A 27,228-nucleotide genomic window follows, 5' to 3' on the forward strand; every position below is an offset into this window, starting at 1 on the left:
CCATATCACTGCATAAAATTACTTTTTGCTGGAAACATTTGGGATGATGCAAGTACACAATTTAACAACATACAGTATATAACACTGTGCTAGTATTTTTGGGATTTAATGCAAATATTCTATACTGCATATTCTGCCCTGAAGTGTCTTTAAGTGGGCTATTTTAAAGTGTGTTGTAAGTTATACTACTACAAGTAGCATTATGAAAATAGTCATAGGCCTATCCATGTTATCACCCCCTTTGACCAAACATATAAAATACATTAAATTTAAAAAATCTACATTAAATCGAAATTGGATGACTACCTGTTGGGCAGAGCTAATGACTACAATTTTGAAAGTTATCCAGCAAGTTTGATCTAATTCCTCAATGCCTGCAGAAAAGATGATACACTCCATTTCTGTTTTTCCCCCACTAAATCATTGTCTTGCCATGGCCCCACTGATATCATTAAATATATAGCAATTAGAAAAATTACCTCTTGCTTTTTTCTCTCAAAACTATTATTAAAAAGATTATACGTTTTTTGTGTGTGTGTTGAATGGTTATTTGGAGTGTAAACAAGGCTCATCTTATTTTGTCCACCTTCAATCCTCCATTTACTCTCCACACGAATGCATCTGAAAGAGGTTTAGGGGCAGTTCTTTATCAACAGCAGAACGGCAAGTTAAGGGTCATTGCATATGAACCTAGATCCATTCTCTCAGTTTGAGAGAGTAGAACTACTCTTCTGAGACTACTCAGAACAGTTTGTGTCTTCATGTTCAGAGGAGATGAAGGCCATGCAGCTGGGGAGCCAGGCAGCAAACAAGAGATGTGCCATGGACAGCCACCCTTGATACAACTCAAAACCCTTCCCCACAATGTTTTGTCAAAAACTAACCACAGCGAGTTACAAATACACAGAATAAGAATTTTGCCATTGGAGACATTCAATCTCAAGGAAAGTAACCAAACTCTCACCAGTGAAGTCATTTATACAGGTGTGCCAAGAAATTATTGTATGAATGGAGACAATTGCTTGATGTATACCACAAGACGATCTCATCAGAAACAACTGGTCTTACCTGTTCAATTAAAAAAAAGGTAATCGTGGATAAGGTTATACATCTGCCCCGGGAGAGATTTTATTGGCCATATATGAAATTAAACATTATAAATTCTGTTCAAGAAGATGGTTTAAGCAAAAGAACAGTACACCGCTTTACTAGGTATGCTCAGGTCTGTGCAACCAAGAACAAGTCTTAAAGAACAGCAGTAGAAAAGATATTTAATTCAAAGAACAAACTGTTCAAGATTTCAAGTAATTTGTCTGAGGTTGGACATTGAGTACCCTAACATCATCAGGCTAACCCTGCCGAGGGGTTCAAGGACAAGGACTGATTCAAGGACAGATGTTGAGAACTGGAATTGAAAAGAACATTAGCACGTGTAGACAACTCGGTTTCATTCAGGCTCATTAAAACTTTGTCATTGTTTACTCATTTGTTGCTGTGGGAATGTATCAATCACACCGTGACCTTTTAAATGATACCAAACTATTTTTGTGTCGTTGTCCGTTTAAGGCCAGGGCACAGTTACACTGGGGAGACTGGGCTTTGAAATGCTTGTGAAGATCACCAAGTCACATTTACAGGCTCAGATTTATAACAACATTTACAAGACTAAACAAAGCACACAGCCTAGGTTTTCTGTGTACTACACATCCTCTGTCTTACTTCTCGACCACACACCCTTGTTAATCATCACATTATTTGTTCATAGTTTCTCCTTTATTTAACACTATTGTCTATTAAGTAAAGTCAAGTGTTTATCTGTGCACATTCCTTACATCAGGATTTTGTAGACCAATGCAGACTCAATAAGCTAAAATGACATATAGAGAAATCATTTTATTTGAAGCCATGTACAGACAAAAGATGTTAAATGAATCAAATTCTTTACCATTTTAACCTTTCCATTATTTTAATAAAGGCCCTCAACAACTCTGTGGTGAATTCAAGTTTACCTTGAAGTGGGTATTTACTCATTAAAATGGGTTTTTATATTCAACACCTGTTAGTGAAAAAACAATGCGCTGCACACCACTAAGGTCTTCTATGTTTTCCATATATTATCCTACATCACATTAGTCAGTGCTGCATACAAACTTACATCGAGTTTCAGTGCTAAATTTGTGCATCTTAATTAATTCTTGGCACATTATTTAATCAATTAAATGCCATCAGAAAGAATAATCTATAGAGCAATTTAACAGTTTCATCTGGATAAAACAGTACACTTATTAATGTTTGATGAAATATTTACATTTCAACAATGCTACATTCACATACACAAACTGAGAACTGGGTGAAATATGTACACAGCCAACTTCAATTACTTCATGGGTCCTTGTAACCAATTAAAATATTTTGCGAATCATAAAAAATATCATATTTACAAATTCAACAAAGATTTGGTTGATCTCAGGATTAACACATGCTTCTTAAAATATTCTCTTTAAACATTTTTGTCTCTGGAACACCTCTTCCCATATTTGGTCTTCTGTCAAAAGGGTTTCTTAAATGACGTTTCCATTTGTTTTGAGTAGGCTTTATTTTCCTCTGTTCACTGGGTCTCCGATCAGTTCTGGACATTTTTCTTCCCCCTTTGCAATTCGGTCACACTTGCGTAGGAGGTCGTAGTTTATTTTGTCTGTAATGACACTGTCCTGCTTGTATTCAGGATGTTTGGCGACAAACTCCCTCATCCATTTAGCCATAGTCATCAGTTCACCTGAGACAGTGAAGAAGGGAAAATCTAATTAATGCAAACCTAATGCATAACCGAATCTGCTGGAAAAAAACAAGCAGAAAACTCAGATTTTATTTTATAGTAAAAGAAATGTTGAAGTTTAGGGTTAGGATTGTAAATGTAAATCAGCTTCAGCTTTTAAAGGGGTCGTATGACACGGCTAAAACGAATATTATTGTTTGTTTAAGATGTAATGCAATGTGTACACACAATTTAAGGTTCAAAAACGCTGTATTTTCCACATACACGTGCATGTTTGTATCTCCCCTTGGCCCGACTCTCTGAAACATGCAGATTTTTTACAAAGCTCATCTCTCTGAAAAGCGATGTGTGCTATGATTGGCCAGTTAACCAGTGCGTAGTTATTGGTCAAATACTGCAAGCATGTGATGGAAATGTAACGCCTCTTACCATATTTGGAACATCAGGTTCCAAAAGAATGTACTGACAGGTACACCAACCTTACTTGTGTATACATTTGGGCGGTCTTATTCAAATCATACCACGAACTGACGTAGATTTGTGGGGGTGTGGTTACACGAGGCATTTCAGGAAGGTCTGGGTGAGCATTCGCTTTTAGATAGAATGCATCTTTTGTTCTGACACTTTTCGCGATTTTTACGCGTCTAATACAGGCATGGGCAACTTATAACACACCAAAGACACAGAAAAAGTATTCACGCCATATGACCCCTTTAAATATGACAATCATGTAATTTTTTCAAGTCAAACAATCCATCTATGCAAGTTAAGATTTGTTTGTTAATTTTTAAACAATACATTTCGCAGTTCCATTTGGTGATGAAACATATTTACATGTTTTAACTAAACCAAAAAGCCAGCATATTTAACACTAAAAGGCCATCACGGAGATACGTTTAGCTGTATACGTAAAGATTTTGTATTGTATCGCGGTTTAATTTTTGAAACTGGGTCCAAGAGTGGATGAATTCCTTTTAGTGTGTACAGCCAATCCATACATTTTCTGAAACAATGATGTCATCACCCCAGCACGAAAGGTTTATGTGCATGCTCAAAGTCGTCTTCTCCATCTTTAGTGTATCTTTTTTGCAGAATTACAGCGCCACATACTGATTTGGCATGTTTACTACATCGTTTTTAGTCTGTTTCAATGGTTTCGTGTGCAAGCAGATATTTCTTGATGACACAGTTTTTACGAAATTAAAAGAAAAAAAACATTGGATAGTAGGGGTGGAACGGTTCATGTATTCGTCCCGAACCGTCACGGTCCGGTTCATGTACTCTGACGACGAATACAGTCAGTCACAGGCGTCCAGAAGGGGGCGCGCATGATAATGCAACGCTAACTGTCACAACAGGGAAAAGCAGAAGAAATCTGCTATACATCGAAAATAAGAATGGCAAGTTCAGACACCACACAAGAGCTCGAAAACTGCTTGTTTTAAATCCGTAGTGTGGGAAAGTTTCGGGTTTCCTGTGAAGTACGGCAGTAAAGGAGAGCGAGTCGTCGATAGGACGACGACGGTGTGTCGGCGTTGTAAAGCAACTGTACGGTAAGTGAGTGGAAATACAACCAATATGCTAACACATATCAGACGACATCAACCAGATGTGCCAGTCACCGGAGTTAAGGTCTTTGCACATACAGTCCGAAATTGTCGTATGCGTTTTTTCGTATTTGGCTCTCGTTTGTACGGTGTCTCTGAATGGTTAAAAAAGGCCACTCAAAATGCTTGACGGATGCGAAAAACGCAGAAAATCGAACCTGGTCCGAATTTTTTTATGACGGATGAAAATATCGGAGGCAGTGTGTAAATGTGATTGACACAACGTGAGGTCGTGTTTATTTTTTAACGTGCGGAAATTTCGGACTCAATGTGCAATGGGCTTTAGGCAAAAAAGACTACAGTAGTGCAACAACTAATCCCTGCATCTTTTAAGCAGCCTTTAGATGTGAGATCAGACAGGACCAAAGCTATTACGGAGGCTATTGGCATATACATTTAATCTGCAATGCGCCCATATACAGTAGTAGAGGATCCCGGCTTCAAGTATTTATTAAATGTGCTCGAACCACGTTACACTGTCCCATCTCGTGCGCACATAAGGCAGTCCGTGGTCCCTTCTCTATACACACGCACGAGAGCATTGATTGAACACGACTTGTCCACTGCACCCGCTGTTGCATTAACAACAAATTTAATTTAATGTTTTTCTGTTGTTTTAGGAGACCCTCTCCTAAAACAACAGAAAAACATTAAATTAAATTTGTTGTTAATGCAACAGCGGGTGCAGTGGACAAGTCGTGTTCAATCAATGCTCTCGTGCGTGTGTATAGAGAAGGGACCTAAAGGGGCTTAACCTTTGAAAGTTTAATATATAGTCTCCTAATTAAAAAGTTTTTCTTTTCATTATTATATTTATTTTGTACTTTCATATTTTCAGTTCTGTAGCTGATTGTGACCAAACACTACTGCCTGTTCAAAATAAACAGAAAAAAGCAAGCACTGGGGATTTGGTGCTTATTCCTGTTGTACCGAACCCGTATCGAACCGTGACCCCAAAATCGAGGTACGTACCGAACCGTGACTTCTGTGTACCGTTCCACCCCTATTGGATAGGGAAAGCTCTGACTTCATGTGGATGTGGCCTAACTTATCTATAAAGCTGCATTTGATGTCTGCATAAATCAGTGCCATGCTGCCTTGCAAGCACTCTAATGAACATATGAACATGTGCGTACCAGAAGCACGCTTTTTTATGAGTTTCAGGTAGTTGAGGATGGTGCAGCGTGTGTCCACATCCACCTCCATGTTCTCGAGGTAGCAGTTTAGCATTGGGATCAGACCCTGAAATACCCCTTCCTGAAAAAAAAAAACATAAGAAAGAGTACAGCATCAGTTAACCCATTCAAACCTGTTTACCAACGAAGAGCTGAGAAACACACCTTTCCATTTACGATGGTGTCGATACTCATGAGGGTGAACTCTTCTCCGTCATTAACCTCACTCTCTACTCCATTCAGAGCTGTGGATGGTGGGTCTAACACTGGGTTGCAGCCTACAAAAAAAGCATGTGATTTTCATTTCCTAATAGTGTTCCTGTAGCTCAGTTGGTTGAGTATTGTGTTAACAGTGCCTGCAGTCATGGGTTTGATTCCCAGTGAACACACAAACTGAATGTACTATAAGTCACTTTGGCTAAGCATCTTGCAAAATTCATAAATGTACATTTTTATGTTTAAGATAAATGATCATGCAGCATATCAACTCACCTTTAAAGACATCTTTACGAAAATAAAACATGCCCTCTCGCAAAGCATTTCGCTTCTGTGCTACTTTCATGTTTTCATCAACCTTGATCACAACAAAAAGTTGCAAAAATAGTTCTTTTACTGTATGTTTTTTTGGTCATTTGAACATATTGCAAAGGTATTACAGTACATCAACATCTGATAGAGAAAATGTTGTGTATAACAATTTCTTAACACTGCACATTTCAAAATACACTACACACACACACCTTTGATAATGGAATGAGGAAATCCAATTTATAGGACAGGATCACACGAGTCAGGAGAACAATAAAAACTACATAAGCAGAATTCTCAAAATCTGTCAGCTGGACCTGTGACAAAGCACATAGAGCAGAGATACACATATAACAATCATATATACGAAACAACAAATTGTTCACATTCAGCATTAAAGTAAAGTGCTAGGTCTATTTGAAATCTTCAATCAGTTAAAGTATAAATCTCTTGGAAGCTGTCAAGAACATATCTGGCTTATAATGGTTATGACAATTTGTGGGAGAAAATGTGCTTAAAGGGTTTGTCCTTTCAAAAACGATAATTTTGTCATTATTATTATTTTTAATATAATAAAAACAAAAATCACCTTGCTTTACTTAACGAATCCAAGTTTGTAGTAAATAAAGACAAAATAATTTTGGATGAATTATAGCCTTAAAGGAATAGTTCACTTTGAAATTACAAAATCATGATAATTCACTCACACACGTGAGTGGATCATTAATTATTCTGTCGAAAACAAATTGAGGCTTATGAGGAAAGCGTTCCAGGGTTCTTAACCATGCACTTATACGGGGGGCTGTTAATTTCAGTTTCGGGATGTGAAGTCGTGGACGTGCTTCATGGAGTGCAAGCTATATATTTATGTTTAAAAAGTATATAATTTTTTGTTTTCTTTGAAAATTACTAATCGTTTCGCTATACCAGGGGTTCCCAAACGTTTCAGCCCACGACCCCCAAAATAACAGTGCTCGGAGGTAGGGCTGTGTATCGCCAACAACTTTACGATACGATAAGCATCCCGATACAAGGCCACGATGCGATACGTATCCCGATACGGCTCAATTTTTTTATTACATTTATCATACGACAGATTTACAGCAAAATATACTTGCAGAAAACTGCCATTCATAACTACTTATCAGTTAATCTGACAAATCAATGCATAAAGTAGCTTTGAGAATGAGTATAAAGTTGCAAAAGATCAAGTCCTTATACAGAGACCCTTGTTTCTAAAACAGGGTTTCAAGGCTACATCATATGTGTGCATGTGTTTTACAAATAGACTATATGTCTAACGAATAAATATGAATATATGCATTGACGTTAGAGGCTGGGCAATGTGTTTAATTTTAATTTTAAAGTTTAGCGCCACCTGCAGATCGGGAGTGTTGATCGACTGTTTTTTCTTTTCTCCACAATACCTCTCTGTTGTAAACAAACCAAGTATGTGTTCACCTGAGAGAATGTGCATACGTCATCAGGGCTGTACGTTACTTTTTTTGCACATAGCACCAGTGCTGTAGAGGTTTAAAGTGTTGCACAACAGTTGTAGCACAAGTATATGTCTGTTATCATCTTTAAAAACCACAAGTGCAGGTCACTAACTGAAAAAGGACATTAACGTTATACACATGGCTAAATTAGGGCTATATCATTTTTTGTTTTTACCAAATTAGTTTTTTCTTTAAAAATTTTCAGAGTTCTGTATTTTGAATGCTTTACTATACAGTAGTAAATACATTTGTCCATAAAAATACTGGGTAACACTTTATTTTATGGTGCCCTTGTTACACTATAAATTGTGCATAATTACATGTAACTAACCCTAAACCAAACCCTAATCCTAACCCTAACCCTATAGTACAAACCCGATTCCAAAAAAGTTGGGACACTGTACAAATTGTGAATAAAAAAGGAATGCAATAATTTACGAATCTAATAAACTTATATTCTATTCACAATAGATAACAATATAGATAACATATCAAATGTTGAAAGTCAGACATTTTGAAATGTCATGCCAAATATTGGCTCATTTTGGATTTCATGAGAGCTACACATTCCAAAAAAGTTGGGACAGGTAGCAATAAGAGGCCAGAAAAGTTAAATGTACATATAAGGAACAGCTGGAGGACCAATTTGCAAATTATTAGGTCAATTGGCAACATGATTGGGTATAAAAAGAGCCTCTCAGAGTGGCAGTGTCTCTCAGAAGTCAAGATGGGCAGAGGATCACCAATTCGCCCAATGCTGCGGCGAAAAATAGTGGAGCAATATCAGAAAGGAGTTTCTCAGAGAAAAATTGCAAAGAGTTTGAAGTTATCATCATCTACAGTGCATAATATCATCCAAAGATTCAGAGAATCTGGAACAATCTCTGTGCGTAAGGGTCAAGGCCGGAAAACCATACTGGATGCCCGTGATCTTCGGGCCCTTAGACGGCACTGCATCACATACAGGAATGCTACTGTAATGGAAATCACAACATGGGCTCAGGAATACTTCCAGAAAACATTGTCGGTGAACACAATCCACCGTGCCATTCGCCGTTGCCGGCTAAAACTCTATAGGTCAAAAAAGAAGCCATATCTAAACATGATCCAGAAGCGCAGGCGTTTTCTCTGGGCCAAGGCTCATTTAAAATGGACTGTGGCAAAGTGGAAAACTGTTCTGTGGTCAGACGAATCAAAATTTGAAGTTCTTTTTGGAAAACTGGGACGCCATGTCATCCGGACTAAAGAGGACAAGGACAACCCAAGTTGTTATCAGCGCTCAGTTCAGAAGCCTGCATCTCTGATGGTATGGGGTTGCATGAGTGCGTGTGGCATGGGCAGCTTACACATCTGGAAAGGCACCATCAATGCTGAAAGGTATATCCAAGTTCTAGAACAACATATGCTCCCATCCAGACGTCGTCTCTTTCAGGGAAGACCTTGCATTTTCCAACATGACAATGCCAGACCACATACTGCATCAATTACAACATCATGGCTGCGTAGAAGAAGGATCCGGGTACTGAAATGGCCAGCCTGCAGTCCAGATCTTTCACCCATAGAAAACATTTGGCGCATCATAAAGAGGAAGATGCAACAAAGAAGACGTAAGACAGTTGAGCAACTAGAAGCCTGTATTAGACAAGAATGGGACAACATTCCTATTCCTAAACTTGAGCAACTTGTCTCCTCAGTCCCCAGACGTTTGCAGACTGTTATAAAAAAGAAGAGGGGATGCCACACAGTGGTAAACATGGCCTTGTCCCAACTTTTTTGAGATGTGTTGATGCCATGAAATTTAAAATCAACTTGTTTTTCCCTTAAAATGATACTTTTTCTCAGTTCAAACATTTGATATGTCATCTATGTTGTATTCTGAATAAAATATTGAAATTTGAAACTTCCACATCATTGCATTCTGTTTTTATTCACAATTTGTACAGTGTCCCAACTTTTTTGGAATCGGGTTTGTAAGTACATGTAGTTAATTTTTATTACTCAGTACATAAATGTATAACTACACTGTAACGGGCATTGTAAAATAAAGTGTAACCAAATACTGTATACTATAGTACAGTATTTACGACAGTAAACTGCAGTAAAATTCTTGTGTACTATAATATTTACTATATAGTATCGTTCAAATATACTAAAGTATACTATAGTGTTTACTACAGTTTATAAATTTACTACAAGTTAATTATTTTATCATCTGGTTCAAATTAAGCAGACTTTTATTTTGCCGGGTCATCGCAAAGACGCTTGAGCTTCAGTGTGTTAGACAGTAGTTTCACTCAAACAGTGAAATGCTCGTAAAATAAACTTAGAACAACTCTGTGGATGAAGTTCATGTGTTCATATCCTCGTATAGTAAGATACAGACAAATCCACGAGTGTCACGCTTGTAACATGTTACAGTGTGCAACTCATTCACTCATAGGCACGAAGAACAAGCAGATGGCATATTTAAATAGTAGAATTCCGCTTTCGTGATTCCTTTCATGTTTTTCCACATCGCACAGATCATAGGGCCTGTACATTAATGGACTCGATGCAGCCAGAAAACAAGTTTTAATTGCAAAAACTAAATAAAAACATATCGCTTGTTGCTCCCTGAACTCTCTGTAAGTCGCTTTGGATAAAAGCGTCTGCTAAATGACAATGTAAAAACGAAAATAAATAGTGGTGCGCCCATAGATAGATATAAATAACTAGATGCCACATTAGCATTTGTTTCTATGGGCCGCTATACGTAGGTCATCTGCCATATTGGAGCGGTGCGAGCAGGTCCATTAACACTCAAGATAAAGCTGTCTGTATTATTCTGAAAACATACATTATTTATTGTTGTGTAAACTCAAACATTATATCTGCATCACTAACACATGACAACAACGAAAGGTTATCCCATTTAAATTTAAAGTATTTAAAGGAATTTAAAGTATTTAAGGGAATTTAAAGTCACCGTGGTTTTGACAGCCATGGCTGCGCAATGCAGTGTTGGGGCATTCTAGTCAACTATGAGTGAGATCAATGGACCGTTCCAAGATGGCGGACACGTCTACTTGCCTGGAGTTCTTGAATGCGGCATCTAGTTATGTATATCTATGGGTGTGCCATTAGTGTGCCATCTGCATCTCCATAAAGTTGGTCAGCAGCAAGAAGCATCAGAAGCGTCTCGCCTGGGCTAAAGACAAAAAGGACTGGACTGCTGCGGAGTGGTCCAAAGTTATGTTCTCTGATGAAAGTAAATTTTGCATTTCCTTTGGAAATCAGGGTCCCAGAGTCTGGAGAAAGAGAGGAGAGGCACAGAATCCACGTTGCTTGAGGTCCAGTGTAAAGTTTCCACAGTCAGTGATGGTTTGGGGTGCCATGTCATCTGCTGGTGTTGGTCCACTGTGTTTTCTGAGGTCCAAGGTCAACGCAGCCGTATACCACGAAGTTTTAGAGCACTTCATGCTTCCTGCTGCTGACCAACTTTATGGAGATGCAGATTTCATTTTCCAAGTGAGAGAGAATTTTACTTGGCCGACCAGACAAGTAACTTGGAAAAAAAACATACATGTAGAATAATCGCGTTTGTCGTGGTTGTGCTTGTTTGTGAGTGACAATAAGAGTCCATCTACGTTAACTAGATGCGGACGCGCATCATCTGGCTGTTCTGCGTGTCTGAGTGAATTATGTGCACAGTTTTACATACAGCACGAGTGAAGGTCAAGGATTTAGCTGCATCTGCACTGTATGAGGATATGAACACATGAACTTCATCTCCAGTGTTGCTCCGAGTTTATTTTACAAGCGTTTTACTGTTTGAGTGAAGCTATCTGCAAACACACAAAAACTCAAGCGTCTTCCTGAAGACCTGTCAAAATAAAAGTCCCTTTAAATTGAACACTCAGACAAAAATACTGTAGTGTACAGTGTAGAGAATTTAGCATAAGACAAATGGTCTGAGTCGTTGAAAGAAGAGCCATCAACCCCCACTCCCTTTTGTCCTGGTTTCTTTTGCTATCATCATCAAAAGACCATAGCAAAAACCTGGCTCCAGGGGTCTGGTTTTAGAGTTTTGATAACGTTTCGTCTCTCTGTTGGATATTTACGACCCCTATGCTTCAAAGCATTGGTGAGAAGTCTCTGTCTCATCTCTAACTTAACATCTGAGGCTAACCAGAGAAATGTCCCTGACAATAGGAACTTATGTGATTAAAATGTCCTTTTCTATACATATATCTAACTATCTAGGTTGTGTGTTGGCGCTCGTGCCATTTTAAATAGTCTATCACAGTTAGATATACAAGTTTAATTCAGGCTTGGTTTGTATGCGTTCCATTTGAATGAATCATGACTTGTTGCTATTAAAACCTGTCCATTTTTGATATCTAAATGTTTGTCTTTACAATTCCTCCTTGTTTATATACATTGTGTGACCATAGAACACTTTCTTTTCATTATGCTATAATTTGGACTGGTATTTTGTAAAGTTGCCAGGAGGTCATAAAGATGCAAATTAGCTGTTGAGTGGACAAAGAACCTCTTCCTTGCTCAACTCTGATTGGTCGATTCAAACTCAGGTGGGCCTGCCCTCTCGTGAGTTTAAATATCGAGCCTGCTCTGAAAACCTTCCGCTTCTCTTCTCTTCCGGCTTCGTCTCTTCCTCTCGTCTCTTCGGAGACTGCCCTTCCCACCCGGGGGAAAGGATGGAACAATGGACTTCTACTGCCACGTGGTTAAGTGATCGGCCCGCAACTTTCTGCAGGACTGCCTTTCTGAAACCTTTTGAACAATTTTATCTCTACACGCGCATACGGATATTGGTCCAGCACAGAGCTTGCAAGTATCCGTTTCTATTTATAGAATAGCTGCGTTAAGTCTGTGCCTCTTTGTTAAAAAGATGATTTTTATTGGTGTTCAGAAATCTCTCTCCCCTCTCCCCTGCTCTTTCTCTCATGCGATCGTCACTGTTTTGTTATGTAGAGTTTAATAAACAACCATATATATTCATTTGTGATGGGTTTTCTGTATTCACGCTCACAAACTTGGTCCCTTGCGTTTCGATTCGCTACCTTTGCTCTAAATCCTGTTTGGTAAAGTCACGTTACTTATGGCCATGAGATAATGTAAAGTATATAATATCACTGAGGCATTCGCTGGACGAATGCATACAAGTATTGTTATGCTTTATATGACTAATCAGAGACCTTAAAATATGTATATTTCATCACTAAACTAAACCAAACTAATTCCTTGACTGAAATTGATGTATTAAATAACTCATTTCATGGATGTGATCTTGATAGATCTGGTGGAGAACCATATTTGGTGAGCTTTGCTCATCAATATAATAACGTTAGCTAAAACCGCTACAACAGTACTATAGTATTTGCTATTAGAAATTGTAGTGCACTTGTAGCAAATTGATAAACACTGTATACTATAGTATAGTTCAAAAACACTATAGTATCTAAGAATTTTACTGAAGTTTACTACAGTAAATACTATGGTACACTACAGTAATTTATGTGGACAAATATACCACTATTGTATAGTAAAAAATGAAAAACAAAACTTAGAAAAATTAAAACAAATTTACAGTTAGGGCTATAAATATTTGGACAGAGGCATATTTTTTGTTATTTTAGCTGTGTATCAATATGTTTTCGAGTTAATAATAGATATAATAATAATATAATAGATATTGTCTTAAAGTGCACACTCTCAGCTTTATTTAGAGTGTATTCACATCCAGATTAGCTGAAGGATTTAGGAATTACAGCTCTTTAATATGAAGCGCCCCCCCCCCCCTTTTTCAAGGGACCAAAAGTAATTGGACAGTTGAATAAAATCTGTTTTATTCACATGTATGGGCTTTTCCTTAAATAATTTTGTCATAAATGAAGCATGTTAAAGGTCTGGAGTTGATTCTACATGTGGTGTTTGCATTTGGAAGCTGTTGCTGTGAACCCGCATCATGGGGTTCAGGGAGATCTCCACGCAAGTGAAACAGACCATAGTTAGATTTTAAAAACACTACACATCCGTCAGAAAGATGCCAGGAACATTAAGAGCGGCCAAATCAACAATTTGGGACATTCTGGGGGAAAAAACACACCGCTGAGCTCAGTAACAAAACAATCCTAGGTGTCCATATGAGATCAAAGTGGTGGATGATGACATTATCCTCTCCATGATAAAGAAAAACATCTTCACAACTTCCAGACATTTTTTTGTCATTTTAGCCAATCCGATACTCTGGATCGGAATTGGGGCCGATACGGGTCTTTTTTGCTGGATCGGGTATCTGACTGACGGATTACATTCAAGTCCGATCCCTTGCGTTACCCGTGGGTGTTACTCTTAAGTTTCAAATAGGACTAACTATCAGGAATTCATGCACTGTATTACATGTCATGTACAGTCGTGCTCAAAAGTTTACACACCCCTTGAGGATTTTTGAAAATTAAGGTTTATTTTTAATTTGGTCCTGCCCTGAGCAAGTTATTTCACTAAAGAAATGTTAACATATAGTTCACACTAAAGAATAATAACAGAATTTCTAGAAATAGCCCAGGGCAAAAGTTTACACGCCCCTGATTCTTAATACTGTATGATGTTACCTAAACAATCAATGACAGTTTTTATGTTTAGTCATAGTTGGTTAAGGGTTTCTTGCTTGTCATGAGCCATTAGACTGTCCACTGATCTTCAAAACAATCACCCAGGTCCTCCACAATCTTTGCTTTTTCAGCATTTCTGGATATTTTACTCATGTCCAGCAGTAACTGTATGATGTTGAGATTCCTCTTTTTACATTGAGGACAATCAAGAGACTCATATACAACTATTACAATAGATAGAAACATCCAGTGCTGCCCACAAAGTCAACACGATTCATTTAAAATCAGGTGGGTGTAAACCTCTGAAAATAGTTTTGGTGTAAATTGTTATTGTTTCATTTATACCTCTTATTTTTTCATTTACTAATGTCCTTCGGAAGATTTAAAAATACATGAATGTTTTTCAGGAAATTAAATATATTTTTTTACACCAAAACCATTTTCAGAGGTTTACACCCAATGTGGTCATTTGCTGGTTTAACCCTTGTATGGTGTTCGGGTCTGTGGGACCCGTTTTCATTTTTAATAACAATTAATTATTTTTTCAAATTCCAACTCATTGGCCTTGGCTTATTTTCTTTGAAGAACATATATCAGGACAAATTTTCAATGACCGCACACTGTACTCCCCCTACGCATTTATATTACATACAGGATGTTCGGGTCCACTGGACCCAGGGCTTATAAAATTGTGGAAACTGTAGGTTTTGTGTACCTTCAATGTGTCGTCTCCATGTCTGGGCCTCCTTTTAGTATGTTTCTGTGTGTTTCTGTGTGCATGTGTGTGAGAGAGAGTCTTTGAAAGTGTGTGTAAGAGTGAGTTTTCTGTTTCTGCCCCTGCTGTTCCCACAAAAAAACATGGAGCACTTCCATTCATAAATGTGATCTGACAAAGGTACAGGGCAAATACTGTATTAACCATATATGCTGTTTATATTGCTTGTAATTGGGATGAAATAAACATCTTTTGATTATTTTAACATTAAGTGTTTGATTGTGTTGAATTAAAAACCCCAAACTGCAGCAGGTCCACTAGAACCACCTACACTGGCTGAGTAACAAAAACATGAACACCACACAAGGGTTAAGCTGGTGATGAGCTGGTTTAACACAAATACTTGAAACTACCCAAATACTAGGGATGGGCATTTCTGATCATATTTCATTTTGAGTACTGGACAGGTTTGAAAAACGAGTACTCGATTAATTGGGGGCGGGGCATTAGAGGGGGAGGGGCGTGTCCCCCATACCATGGTGACAATGAAAATATTTTAATTACAACACTGATACGAAAATTTATGTTAATAAAACTATAAGATTGAGTAAATAATTAAATCGACACAGTGAATTTTTAATAATCTAACAATCAATGTTTTTGAAAACAAAGTAAACATTTAAAAGAAATATCAGCGTGAGATGAAACGTCATCTCTGCCCTGTCACATTTCTGTCTGTCAGTGTCTGACGGTAAAGTCTCTTATGCTCGTCTGACAAGTCTGTCTGATAGTAGTGGTCTCACCTGACATTTTGTCTCCAAATATACTGGTGCGGAGCAGGGTGAGCGTTTTTAATCCATTCAATTTCTTATGAACTTCAGCGCACGTTCACGTGGTGCTCGCGGAGAAGAGGAATACTCGCTTTGCAAAGCGAGCTCAGCTTCCATGGGAATGGATTGAAAACGCTCGCCTGCCCGCGAGCGGCGCGAATACAACAAACAGAAATTCTGTGCACACTGGATGCAGCGCAAAGAGACGCAAAAACCGTCCAGTTTCTTTTTGCTTTCGCCATGTTGCATCGCGCCGCTCGCGTGCGGTGTAACGTTAGACAGAGTGTAAGATGATAACGGATCAAACTTGTAGTATATTTGTATGTTTTGTATGCTGCTTGGCGCCGTACATTTTGCACTAGACTGTATTTTCGTCAGGTTTATCAAAGTGAAACCAAGCATCGCTGTGCGCTTTCAATATGCCCTTCTGTGCTCCGGACTTGACTCTGGACCGCAAACTCTCGCAACGCAACAATCAAATTTCTGGGCACAACCCGAAATGCCAGCATAACCAATCAGAAAGAAAGAAAATAATTAAAAACTGTATTTAAACCCCCAATCGATCATCGTTTTCACTATCGATCGTCGCTGTTGCGTTCGAGTACTCGAGTACTCGTGCCCATCCCTACCAAATACTACTTTTATCAGATCAAGCACTAGCTGTAAAGTGTTTTGTACTTCATCTACCTGTCAATGAGACTATCCATCATCTGCTGTGAGTGGAGTCAGTGAATACAGACTGTGAGCGGGAAAGGGAAAACTGGAGCGGAATACACAGATCTCTAGCGCGCAGAGTGATAACAGAATGCCTTCAGCAGGGATTGCGAGTCCATTCCACTTCACTCTTGTGCAGTTCACCGTTGCATGCGTGCTATGCTTGTGTGAGGCATGACAGACGCCGAAGCTTCTCAAAATTAGCGGAGAACAGACGCGCAGTATAGATAAACAATTGTAAAATAATAATAAATATAGTTTCAGGAACTTCAAGGCCCCCTCACATGCCAGGGCCCTGTGTACTCAGTCACTCCCCCCCCCCCACTTGCCCTCCCATTAAGTATCGTATTGACTTTTAAGTCTTTTAATTACTTCTAAAGCCTGAAACGGTTTAGCCCCTACCTACATAACCGCTTCTATCACATTACAACCCATCACGCTCTCAAGGATCTCAAAACTCTGGACTTTTGATAACACCTAGAATAACTAAATCCACCAAAGGGGGTAAAGCTTTCTCATACATAGCACCTAAACTCTGGAATAGCCTTCCCCATACTATTCGAGGGTCAGACAAACTCTCCCAATTTAAATCTAGATTAAAGACACATCTTTTCAGCCAAGCATTCACTTAATGCATAATATGCTAAATAAATAAATTAATTAATGAACAGCAGCTACGCTAATTATTCTCTTTCTGCCCTCCTCCGCTGCTGTAGGGAGAGATTACGCCAGGCCCAGATGAACGTCATATGCCCATCCCTAAATAGAGATTATGCCAGCTATATCTGAAAATCCCACGCCATCCTCCTGCGAGAGCGCTGACTGACCATCCCAGCTCAGGCAATTCCACCCCCAACCAAGACTGGTTTCTCCTGAGTTTTTTTTTCTCCATTTATTTATCATTGGAGTTTGGGTTCATCACCACAGGGCAGTGTTGGCTTGCTCACCGGGAGACTGCATTTATTAGATATTATTTATTAGAATGATCTTGTTTTCTTATTTGAAACACCATGCACTGTGCCGTGTTTTACATTTTCTGTTTTTCTTATTTTATCCTGTAAAGCTGCTTTGGAACAAAGTGCAAATGAATGTTATATTGTGAATGCCTGGCATGGAGGATTTAGCAGTGTGAGCTCGTCTGGATTTCTGAGTAACGTGCAGTAACTTATCATAATAAAGGTATGTAGCGCCATTATGAATGTATGATCTGATTTTTCACTTTTCGTGCATATTATTATATTACTGCTGTTAGAGCATATATTTTATAAAATCTTATTCGGATATCAATGCGAAACAGTATGTGATGTATATTACAGTCATTGAACAAAAATACTTTGTAGATTCAAAAGTTGAGAAACAAACTCTGTGTTTATATGACAGTTCAAATGCAATAAGACACTAAACTTAACTTAGTACTCATCAGGGTGTCTACAGATATAAGCAAGTCAAATTTAAGACTTTTTAAGACCATTTTTTAATGCCACTTTATATGAAATTTAAGACCAAACCTGAGATGGAAATACACATTCTAATTAGGGATGTACCGATACCAGTATCGGCCCGATACCAAGTTCATGTACTCGTACTCGTAATGACACACCGATACCAAAGACCGATACCTCACGCGACATGCATAGAGCCCTATGATTTCTGCAATGCGGAAAACGCGGACGGAATCGAGGAATGGAGGCATTTCCTAACAAGAAATTAGCGCTGAACAGCCGTGTGTGTGAACAGCCGTGTGTTTTTACCGTGTGTGAAAGAGTGGTGCAGTTGCGTGTACTGAACGCATTGTGCTTGTGGAGCTTTCAGCACCAGCGTTTCACTGCACGAGGACACAAACACATAAACAAACGCTCTTTGCGGCGCCCTGTCAAAATAAAAGTCTGGTTGACTTGAACAAGTTATAATACACTCACATTTTACCACACCACCCCCCTTATTTTTTTATAATTTGACCACAGAGTATATTGTTTACTTTAGTAAACTGAAGTAAATGTGCTAGTAAAATTGTGCTACTTATAAAAAATAGAACTTGATTTAAAAAATGGTACTTAAATTTAAGTAGACCTAAAAACAAAAGAAAAAAAGAAAATGTACCAGTAGGATACTTGTTTATTAACATTATTGTACATTATAAAAGGCATCGGTTATAGGTATCTGCGAGTACCAGAAAAAAATATCGGTACTCGTACTCGGTCTTTAAAAACTGGTATCGGTGCATACCTAATTCTAATACTGTACATATATACAGTGAGGGAAATATATACAGTATATACAGATATATACAGTATCTCACAAAAGTGAGTACACCTCTCACATTTTTGTAAATATTTTATTATATCTTTTCATGTGACAACACTGAAGAAATGACACTTTGCTACAATGTAAAGTAGTGAGTGTACAGCTTGTATAACAGTGTACATTTGCTGTCCCCTTAAAATAACTCAACACACAGCCATTAATGTCTAAAACGCTGGCAACAAAAGTGAGTACACCCCTCCACATTCCACACAGGCCCAGATCTTAAGAAACCCACATTGGACCCCTCTACGACCGACAGTTACAGACCTGTCTCTCTCCTCCGATTTATTGCAAAAACACTTGAAAGGGCAGTTTTCAACCAGGTGTCTTCCTACCCATCCCAGAATAAACTACTGGCCGACAAGCAGTCTGGCTTCAAAACAAACCACTCCACTGAGACTGCACTGCTATCGGTCACAGAAGCACTGCGGCTAGCCAAGGCAGAATCTAAATCCTCGGTCCTGATTTTGCTAGACTTATCTGCAGCGTTAGACACTATCAATCACCAGATACTGCTAGCAACCCTGTCATCTCTAGGAATCTCCTCTATTCTGGTTAAAATCCTGATCCTTCAGGGTGTCATAGAGGGGCATGTGTCCACTGCTCAACACATGATCACTGGGGTCCCTCAGGGATCGGTGCTTGGACCGCTGCTCTGTTCCATCTACACGACATCCTTGGGACCCATCATACGGGCACACGGCTTCTCCTACCCCTGTTATATTGACGACATCCAGATTTACATCTCATTTCACCCAGACTACCACTGTAGCAGCTCGCATTACAGCCTGCCTAGATAACATCTCAGCTTGGATGAAAGAGCACCACCTCCAGCTGAACCCTACCAAGACAGAACAACTCGTATTTTCTGCATACCCCTCGGTGCAACACGATCTCACCATCCAACTTGGCAATACCACAAATCACTCCTTCCAAAACAGCCAGGAACCTCAGAGTCATATTTGATGAACAGCTGTCATTCAATGATCACATTGCAAAGACAACGTGGTCATGATGATATGCCTTATTCAACATTAGAAAGGTTAGACCCCATCTCATGTCGATATGCCTTATTCAACATTAGAAAGGTTAGACCCTATCTCAATGAGCATGCGGCACAACTCCTTGTCCAGGCCCTGGTAATCTCAAGGTTGGACTACTGCACTGCCCTCCTTGCTGGTCTTCCAGCAAAGGCTATTAAACCACTCCAGCTGGTTCAGAATGCAGCAGCATGCCTTTTCTTCCGACAGCCCAAAAGGGCTCATGTGACACCCCTTTTCATCTCTCTCCACTGGCTACCGGTTGAAGCCCGTAAATTCTAATTATATGACCAGCACCTGTATATGTACAAACCCGATTCCAAAAAAGTTGGGACACTGTACAAATTGTGAATAAAAAAGGAATGCAATAATTTACGAATCTAATAAACTTATATTCTATTCACAATAGATAACAATATAGATAACATATCAAATGTTGAAAGTCAGACATTTTGAAATGTCATGCCAAATATTGGCTCATTTTGGATTTCATGAGAGCTACACATTCCAAAAAAGTTGGGACAGGTAGCAATAAGAGGCCAGAAAAGTTAAATGTACATATAAGGAACAGCTGGAGGACCAATTTGCAATTTATTAGGTCAATTGGCAACATGATTGGGTATAAAAAGAGCCTCTCAGAGTGGCAGTGTCTCTCAGAAGTCAAGATGGGCAGAGGATCACCAATTCGCCCAATGCTGCGGCGAAAAATAGTGGAGCAATATCAGAAAGGAGTTTCTCAGAGAAAAATTGCAAAGAGTTTGAAGTTATCATCATCTACAGTGCATAATATCATCCAAAGATTCAGAGAATCTGGAACAATCTCTGTGCGTAAGGGTCAAGGCCGGAAAACCATACTGGATGCCCGTGATCTTCGGGCCCTTAGACGGCACTGCATCACATACTGTCACGAATTGCGGAGTGGAAGAACCCAGATGCAGGCAAGAGATATAACAGAAAGGTATTTATTCAAACAAACAAAACAAGTGAAACAAAATCCCACAAGGGGGAAAACAGGCAAAGATGCAAAAAAACACAAAATAAACACTTCCCACGTGGGGGAATAAAACGGAGGGAACGAGTAACAAAAGACTAGGATCTGACTTACTTTAAACCAAGGACGCGTAGACACATAGACAACGTGTTTGACAACAAACCGACAACAGACAGAGAACAAAGGGGCATTATATACGGGAACACTAATGAGGGACAATTACACCAGAGACGTGACGGGCAGGTGACAGAGATCACACACAACGGGCATAATTACGGGAGACAGGAGGGCGGGGCTGAACGACATGACAGGAGAACACGCAGCACAAAGTAAACAACAATGGCCACGTGTCCTCCACACATAACAAAACAAGCACAAAAGACATGGCACCGTCACAACTCCGTCCACAGACCAGAAACCTCATGATAGGAAGGACAGAGTTGTGACACATACAGGAATGCTACTGTAATGGAAATCACAACATTGGGCTCAGGAATACTTCCAGAAAAATTGTGGTGAACACAATCCACCGTGCCATTCGCCGTTGCCGGCTAAAACTCTATAGGTCAAAAAAGAAGCCATATCTAAACATGATCCAGAAGCGCAGGCGTTTTCTCTGGGCCAAGGCTCATTTAAAATGGACTGTGGCAAAGTGGAAAACTGTTCTGTGGTCAGACGAATCAAAATTTGAAGTTCTTTTTGGAAAACTGGGACGCCATGTCATCCGGACTAAAGAGGACAAGGACAACCCAAGTTGTTATCAGCGCTCAGTTCAGAAGCCTGCATCTCTGATGGTATGGGGTTGCATGAGTGCGTGTGGCATGGGCAGCTTACACATCTGGAAAGGCACCATCAATGCTGAAAGGTATATCCAAGTTCTAGAACAACATATGCTCCCATCCAGACGTCGTCTCTTTCAGGGAAGACCTTGCATTTTCCAACATGACAATGCCAGACCACATACTGCATCAATTACAACATCACGGCTGCGTAGAAGAAGGATCCGGGTACTGAAATGGCCAGCCTGCAGTCCAGATCTTTCACCCATAGAAAACATTTGGCGCATCATAAAGAGGAAGATGCGACAAAGAAGACCTAAGACAGTCGAGCAACTAGAAGCCTGTATTAGACAAGAATGGGACAACATTCCTATTCCTAAACTTGAGCAACTTGTCTCCTCAGTCCCCAGACGTTTGCAGACTGTTATAAAAAGAAGAGGGGATGCCACACAGTGGTAAACATGGCCTTGTCCCAACTTTTTTGAGATGTGTTGATGCCATGAAATTTAAAATCAACTTATTTTTCCCTTAAAATGATACATTCTCTCAGTTTAAACATTTGATATGTCATCTATGTTGTATTCTGAATAAAATATTGAAATTTGAAACTTCCACATCATTGCATTCTGTTTTTATTCACAATTTGTACAGTGTCCCAACTTTTTTGGAATCGGTTTTGATGTATTAAGATGTTTGTAAAAATAAATATATTTGACGAGTCTGGAGAAAACCAGGCTAAAGTCTTGAATCTAATTATGATGATAACAACATCAAATTTGATTCCAGCATTAATTTCCTATTTCAATCTTTCGACATGGCCTTACTCAGTAAATTTTAAAGATATAAGGTTGTATATATATTAGGGCTGTCAACGTTAACGCGTTAACGCATGCGATTAATTTTTTCAAATTAACGCGTGAGAAAATATTTATCGCAATTAACGCAGATCCGTTTGTTTTGACATCCTTTGTCTAGCGTTACATTATGTAATCACGCTCTTATTCGTGTACAGGCTTTTAAACCACTTAAGCGCGATTTGAAACAGTTGCTTTGACGCGTTCAATGAAGATAGACAGCTTCTAAACTGTGGGACGCGGCAAAACGCAACGCGAGGTCCAGTCTGGTGTAAACAGTTATGGGCTGAAGGCTGCGTCGGTGAATCTCTGTCAGACAGCGCATCCGTGTTAAGTTCTCTTTCGTGCTTGAATGGATAAAACCACACAAGATTATGTCAGAAAGCCCGTTTTGTCTAGCATTTTCTTAAGCAAGACTTCAAAGTGTAAAATAAAATCTTAATGAATGCAAAGTGTTGTGAAAATGGGAGTGCGGTGACGGTCAGATCTGCGTACTGAGACAGCTCTTAAAGGGGCCGCGTTCTTAAACGTGCTGCTGTGACTCCTGTCACTAATGTTAATCAAAGAACAAAATAAAAGAAGAAATCAATGTGATTTTGTAGCTTTAATGAGAATTCTTCTGCATTTAATTTATAATTTAGCATTAAAGACTGTAAAGTGTCCTTCAATTTCTGTATATTTCCTACATGAGCTCTCAATTATACTGTTGAATGGCTACAATTCATGTTAAAATAATCAATTTAATAGAGACATCAGTTACAATACTAATATCAAAATGTTAGCTTTCATAAAATGATGCTGTTAAAGAAATATGTTGTTTCTACATCAATTTGAAGATTAAATGTGAAATTATTCAAATGTAAAAGTATATTTTAAAATTTAATTGTTATGTGCGATTAATCGTGATTAATCACAGAAAAATGTGTGATTAATCCGATTAATTTTTTTAATCGATTGACAGCACTGATTTTTACACAGTGTTCTTTACATTACATAAGCTGACTTTATATAGAAAACAGCAAATCACAAAACAATACTTTTTCCTCCTAGGTTTTCACAGACTGGGTCACTTGTGATTAAAAATCAGGCTAATTCCATCATATCTTTCATTCATTATACACTTTACTGTATGTCACTTCTGAGGTTTGTTTCTGTTGAAATTCAAGATACACTGGACTGGAATGCTTGCAATACATGTAGAAATGCTAATTAAAGGCAAAACTGGAGTGATCTCATCATTTTTTCCATGACTATAAGTTAACAGTACACATGTGTAAGTGCTCTATATAAACTAACACAGGGTCATACGGGTGCTGCGAGTCATATTGACAGGTTTAGTTTAATATTCACCAATAAAAACAAATATAAATGCCTAATCAATAACAAATGAGATTACATTTACAAATGATTTAACCAAATTGCATGTTCGTCTTGTTTGAACATCGCATTGGATTAAAGCCGTTAGGAAACGCATTTTCCTTGCATAAGGCTTGTATTTACAAATAAATTAGCTGGAGTTGGTAATAACTGATGGGTGTCTTAGATTAAAGCATTGGAATTGGTCAGAGTAAAATGCGTCACTCACACACATTAACTCTGTTTTTAAACCTCTGATTAAAAGTCTCAGTAAACTGTTGGAAGGATGCAAAGCACTTTATGTAAGCGCGTCCAGGCGGACGTATTAACCGCATCATTCTGCGTAGTATTTTTATGCTCGATACACTCCCCCAAGGTTCGTATAGGTTTCGGAAAGTTTTTTTAAAACATGAAAAACCGTTACGTAACAACATTTCTTAGTCCCTTATTGGGCAATTCTCCCAGAAAAGCACGCCCACAGTAAGGCGAAAGAAATAGCCCGCCCACGCATCAACCGACGAGCGATAAGACCCGCTTACCATCAAGATTGCCTGCGCTGCGTCAAGATTGGCTGCGCTGTGTGCCTGCAGCTCGTTACTATTGCAAAAGTTAGAGAAGTTGAGGTGTGTTTGTTTGTTCACAGCATTTCAGTGATAAATGTTATATAAACGGTGGATATAACGCTGGATTTGCAGATCGTTTGAAACTGATAGATGGAGTGGTCCCAGTGCTAAAACATGCCGGTGATGAACTGCACGCAGTAAGTGAAACGAAGTCATATGTCTGTGTTTTGTTGGCTATCGGCGAGTAAGTGCATAATGTAAATGACACAAACTTATAGTGAATCAAAACAGTTATGCAGGGATAATGCGATGCGATAGTGCTCGTGATTTAGTTCCTCCCCCCACACACCCCCAGGATGTTGTCTGTTTTCAGAAATAATCGTACAGCTGTATCTATCTTTTATAAAGGTGATCAAACGAAATACTCTTCGAAGATACAAAGTATGCAATACTACTCTATAGGTTCGCAAGATTAATATGAGATTGGAAGAAACTGCGCATTCAACCGGACCTTTAAACATGAAAAGGTAAAGCCAAGAAAGGCAGAAGGAGGTAACGAAGATGTTCTTAAAGTGTACTGAAACTAATCAGTAACATCACTGCAAACAACACAAGATGTTGAAAACTACAGAAAATGTATATTATACACTTTCTAAGGCAGAAGAAGGTTCTCCTCAAAGTGTGAAGTTAGTTAGTAAAATGTGTCATAATTGTATGCTTGGTTTCTGTTTTTACTACATTTACAGCTTTAACTGGCATGTGTTGCCGTTTGTGTGTATGTTTTTTGTTCTTTTGTAGAAATGTGCATCTGCTGGGAAGCATTACCATGTGTTTCAGGATCTATTGTGTGCTTGAGTGGGAGGTTCTGATATTGTGTTCAGCTAATTGTTGTGCCCATTTTGAGTGAGAACAGTGATAATCTTGTTTACATCCAAACATGACTAAATTAGCTAAAATTATTAAAATATTTTTGCTCATAAATGAATTATTTTGTGTCATGCGACATGTATTAACTCTGCACATGTAACCCTGGAGTCGTATGTATTACTTTTATGATGGATATATGCGCTTTTTGGAGCTTAAAAACCTGGGTCTCTATTCTTTGCCATTACCAAGTTGGGAAGGATATTATTCGATATAACTCGGATTGTGATCCGCTTAAAGAAAACAGTCATATACATCTGGGACAGCAAATTCTAAAATATAGGCTCATTTTATTTTTTGGGTGAAATGTTCCTTGATGTGAATAAAATATGGAATTCCTTTTTTAATTTCCACACAAAAAATCTAACCAAAAATTCACTCCCTGGATCCCTTTGTTTTGCCCCCTTTTTTCTACCATTTGTCTTGAAGTTGTTGTTTTTTTTACATAAAACTTAATAATTAAAGTTTTATGGCATAATTAAGCCAACAATCACTGAACCCACAGATCTGCTTGCATTATTCAGCACACACATAGCAGGCAAACAACAGTAAGCTTAATACCTCCATCGGACGAAACTCTACTCTCCATCCTATGTCAGAATTTGGAGGCGGAGGCTTGAACCTCATTGTCTGCCAGTTTGTTGACTGAATATTCTGCAAGAGAAAACAACACCTTCGGATGTTTTTGTATACAATATTGATAGTAACACACTGCCGGGTCTGAAACAAATTAAAGATTATAAGTCATTAAATATAATAACAAGTAAATATCATAAAACCAGGCAAGAAAATGGCTGGCAAACATTTAAGAAAAAACAAAATTATATTTCTCACTAGGTTTCTCACATTATGCTTGACCATCATTTTATTTTGTGGAGAAATGTGACAGGTTTCTAAAGCAAAGGATGAATTAAATTAAACGTTTAAAATAATACAGGAAAAAGATCAGTCAAGGCTAATCCCAAATTCGAAAGAGTCAACATATTTATTGCCATGAAATAAATACCTCAAAGTGATCGGATTCATTATCATCATCCAAATGAATCTTCTCCTGGAAGAGTGAAAGCGGATCTCGAATAAAGAGATGTGCGATGTGCTGTGCCAGTAGTTTGTCAATGCCTGCAACGGTGCAGTAAAGTGCGCTTAGAAAATTATTTGATTCGGAAAATGGAGGACTTTTAAGTCAGTGTCATACAGTGTCTTTTTACCTGCATCAAGAAGCTGTTTATAGATATCTTCATCTTTTGTCAGCTCAATATCATTGTATTTCTCCCCACAGCAGGAGAGGTAGCTGTCAATCGAATCATATCTCGATTTATGGATTCGGAATTTGTTGTTTTTCAATGGCTGCAGATAAACCAAATAGCCAGTTTAAAGTTTATAGAACCATTCGAATATTATCCTCATGCAGAATAGAGACAGTTTGTAAAAATGCATCCTAAATGCCATTTATTTAAAAGACACATCAAGACAGTACTGTGGTTTTCCAGCACTGTGCAGTGAGGCTGGGCAACACGTTGGGGTTGTTGAAAATAATAGTTTTTACAATGCATCGCGATGCAGATGTGAACGATTACTGCATCAATGCATAAAAACAAATAATCGATTATTAAAACATGGCATCAAACATATGTGCCAGTGGTTACGGTTTTATTTGAAATAGAAAGTGATATGTTTATGTCTTATCGGATTTGAAAACGTTGCTTTTTACAAAAAGCATATAAATACATCTTTCAGACAGTAGTTTCAGAGTGACCAGCGCTTGCGCCTCTCTCCCTCTCTCTTTCTTTCTGCCCCATTCAGATGAGTGTGTGTGCACAGGATGCTGCGTATACTGTAAATAAAGCACATTTTCATATATTTTTGAACTTGTAACACTGTTTAAAGAGTACATGTTTCCAGATCATGTAAATTACATTTCATGCAGTGTGTAATGTTGCCGTGTGTGAATGTAAGCAG

The 27,228-nt window shown here is 38.5% G+C and overlaps 1 protein-coding gene across 2 annotated transcripts in view; it reads right to left on the reverse strand.

Annotated features, from left to right (window-relative positions):
* Positions 1-1,873: 1,873 nt before the first annotated feature.
* Positions 1,874-27,228, reverse strand: part of gclc (glutamate-cysteine ligase, catalytic subunit) — a 67,640-nt gene continuing 42,285 nt past the window's right edge. For both annotated transcript variants that reach the window (XM_057342535.1, XM_057342534.1), the window contains exons 9-16: positions 26,478-26,616; positions 26,276-26,388; positions 25,831-25,923; positions 6,299-6,403; positions 6,051-6,132; positions 5,724-5,836; positions 5,520-5,640; positions 1,874-2,776 (exon numbers count right to left, since the gene is read on the reverse strand). In XM_057342535.1, the coding sequence (XP_057198518.1) occupies positions 2,595-2,776; positions 5,520-5,640; positions 5,724-5,836; positions 6,051-6,132; positions 6,299-6,403; positions 25,831-25,923; positions 26,276-26,388; positions 26,478-26,616 (948 nt within the window). In that variant the 3' untranslated portion in view covers positions 1,874-2,594. The remainder of the gene's footprint in view (positions 2,777-5,519; positions 5,641-5,723; positions 5,837-6,050; positions 6,133-6,298; positions 6,404-25,830; positions 25,924-26,275; positions 26,389-26,477; positions 26,617-27,228) is intronic.

The sequence above is a fragment of the Triplophysa rosa genome, linkage group LG9, assembly GCF_024868665.1.
Source record: "Triplophysa rosa linkage group LG9, Trosa_1v2, whole genome shotgun sequence".
Taxonomy (NCBI): Eukaryota; Metazoa; Chordata; class Actinopteri; order Cypriniformes; family Nemacheilidae; genus Triplophysa; species Triplophysa rosa.